At 40.2% G+C, this 2,985-nt stretch overlaps 1 protein-coding gene across 1 annotated transcript in view; it reads left to right on the top strand.

Annotated features, from left to right (window-relative positions):
- Window positions 1-2,761, top strand: part of fbxo41 (F-box protein 41) — a 117,751-nt gene extending 114,990 nt beyond the window's left edge. The window contains exon 15 of the mRNA XM_062027094.1: window positions 2,699-2,761. Coding sequence (XP_061883078.1) covers window positions 2,699-2,761 — 63 coding nt within the window. The remainder of the gene's footprint in view (window positions 1-2,698) is intronic.
- The last annotated feature ends 224 nt before the right edge of the window (window positions 2,762-2,985 follow it).

Raw genomic sequence — 2,985 nt, 5'->3', positions numbered from 1 at the left:
TTCTGTCTTGACGCTTTGGTGTTTTCCTCAATCTACCATCATGCTTGCCTTTTACAACCTTCCCGTGTAGTTTGTACTCCGCCCAGATTTTAGACACAGCTGACTGTGAACAATCAACATCTTTTCCAACATCGCGTGATGATTTACCTGCTTGAAGATGTTTGATAATCCTCTCCTTTGTTTCAATTGACATCTCTCGTGTTAGAGCCGTGATTCATGTCAATCCACCTGCTGCAACAGCTCTCCGGACTGCAGATTCATGAACAGATGTAATCTGATTCAGTTGTTAGCTTTGGAAAGGAAAATTTAGAGGGTGATTCCACCATTTTTTCACTGCTTGATCTAAAAAAAAAAAATCAACATTTTTGATTTATTTTCATGTCTTAAAGCCAGAAAGTTGTCAAGACGAGGACTTTGGGGGTTTTGTTTTTCCAAGATGCAATAAAAGTTGGAGCGGACATGGCGTGAAGGTAAATACATATTTTATTTTAACACTAACAAAAGGTACAAACTAAAGGCACGCACAAGGCGGAGAAGAAACTTGGCTATGAAAACAATAAACTAGCACAAAGGCAAAATCTACGGACATAAAACAAAAGACTTACTGTGGCATGGCATGAAGCATAATCTATGTTAAACATGAATCTCAAGGGTAGCATCGGTCGCGGAGGTAGCAGAGGTAGAAAGGGTAATGTCGCCAGGCCGACCAACAGAAAGTGACAGGCTTAAATAATTGTGACATCATTGGCAACAGGTGCGTGAGTGCAAACGTGAGAAACTAATGGTAGCCATGGTAACAAAAACAATGGAGCGTAAACAGAAACTAAAAGAGTCCAAAAACCAAACAGAACCTAGCCAAACAAAAATATGATCAACAGACATGCATTGCTATTTTAAATTAAAATACCGGTAGTTTTTTTGTCATGTCTGTTATCTGCATTTTTTCTAAAAATTTTAACTGAGTAAACATCCTCCAAGTCTGGCAATTCCATCATTTTTGTTAGGGATTGTAATTGAAATATGTAATTGTTTGAAAATACTTTTTGCCATGCAAACACTTAAATGCACATACATTGTTTTTTATTTTTTTAAATATTGTTTACACATTTTACTTGCTAAAGTGGGGCTACAAAAAAAGTTTGGGAACCACTGGGTTAAAAAGTAAACAATAAATAAATAAAAATAAATAAATAACTTCCTATATCCACATTTTTAAAGACAATGTATCCAAAATCAAAATGGTTGTTGCTGTGCATATGTTCCATCAAACCTGAAAGGCCTACTGAAATGATTTTTTTTTATTTAAACGGGGATAGCAGATCCATTCTATGTGTCATACTTGATCATTTCGCGATATTGCCATATTTTTGCTGAAAGGATTTAGTAGAGAACAACGACGATAAAGATCGCAACTTTTGGTATCTGATAAAAAAAAGCCTTGTTCCTACTGGAAGTAGCGTGACGTAGTTAATTGAACAGCTCCTCACATTTTCCTATTGTTTACAATGCAGTGAGAGCCATTCGGACCGAGAAAGAGACGATTACCCCATTAATTTGAGCGAGGATGAAAGATTCGTGGATGAGGAACGTTATAGTGAATGACTAGAATGCAGTGCAAGACATATCTTTTTTCGCTCTGACCGTAACTTAGGTACACGCTGGCTCATTGGATTCCACACTCTCTCCTTTTTCTATTGTGGATCACGGAGTTGTATTTCAAACCACTTCGGATACTATATCTTGAAAATGAGAGTCGAGAACACGAAATGGACATTCACAGTGACTTTTATCTCCACGACAATACATCGACGAAACACTTTAGCTACGGAGCTAACGTGATAGCATCGTGCTTAACTGCATATAGAAACAAAATAAATAAATCCCTGACTGGAAGGATAGACAGAAGATCAACAATACTATTAAACCAGGGACATGTAAATACACGGTTAATGCTTTCCAGCCTGGCGAAGGCTAACTTAGCAACCGTACCTCACAGAGCTATGCTAAAAACATTAGCTATCCACCTACGCCAGCCAGCCCTCATCTGCTCATCAACACCCGTGCTCACCGGCGTTCCAGCGATCGACGGTGCGACGAAGGACTTCACCCGATCACAGGAGGAAGTTAAGGTGAGTTTGGCGGCTAACGCGTCTGCTATCCATCTCTGTCTTCCTGGTTGTGTTGCTGTAGTCCGCCGCTAATACACCGATCCCACCTACAACTTTCTTCTTTGTAGTCTCCATTGTGCATTAAACAAATTGCAAAAGATTCACCAACACAGATGTCCAGAATACTGTGGAATTATGAGATGAAAACAGAGCTATTTTGTATTGGATTCAATGGGGTACCGATACTTCTGTTTCACTGGCTACGTCACGCGCATACGTCATCATCCAAAGGCGTTTTCAACCAGGAAGTTTAGCGGGAAATTTAAAATTGCACTTTATAAGTTTACCCGGCCGTATTGGCATGTGTTGCAATGTTAAGATTTCATCATTGATATATAAACTATCAGACTGTGTGGTCGGTAGTAGTGGGTTTCAGTAGGCCTTTAAAGTTTCATGTAAATCTGTATTGTAGTTTTTGTGTAATCCTCATCACTAACTAACAAAATAACCAATAAGCAGCGAAGTTACTCTGTCACTTTTTGGAAGTTGCCCTCAAGAAGTTATTTTCCTTTTAAATCTTCCCCTCGCAGGCATTGAAGAAAAGACCGGGCTTCTCCAAAATCCTCCACGTGAAAGCGGACAGTCTCTGCTAACATCGTTTCCTGCGGATCGTGTAAAGAGACGCCACCGCTCCGGCTCCATCCAGTCGGAAAGTGTGTGTGGGAGGGGGTAAGAGAGCGTGTCGTAACACTGGAACGCCTTGCATAAGGAAACACTTGTTTCTTGTTTGGGGGTGGGGGGGGAATCAAACCTGCCGGACGTGACATTAGTCCCCAAAGTGGTCCACACCTCTCCTTTTGGATTCTCTCAAAGTTTG

This window comes from Entelurus aequoreus, linkage group LG18 (assembly GCF_033978785.1).
Source record: "Entelurus aequoreus isolate RoL-2023_Sb linkage group LG18, RoL_Eaeq_v1.1, whole genome shotgun sequence".
Lineage (NCBI taxonomy): Eukaryota > Metazoa > Chordata > Actinopteri > Syngnathiformes > Syngnathidae > Entelurus > Entelurus aequoreus.
This window is presented reverse-complemented; position numbering and strand designations above follow the sequence as displayed.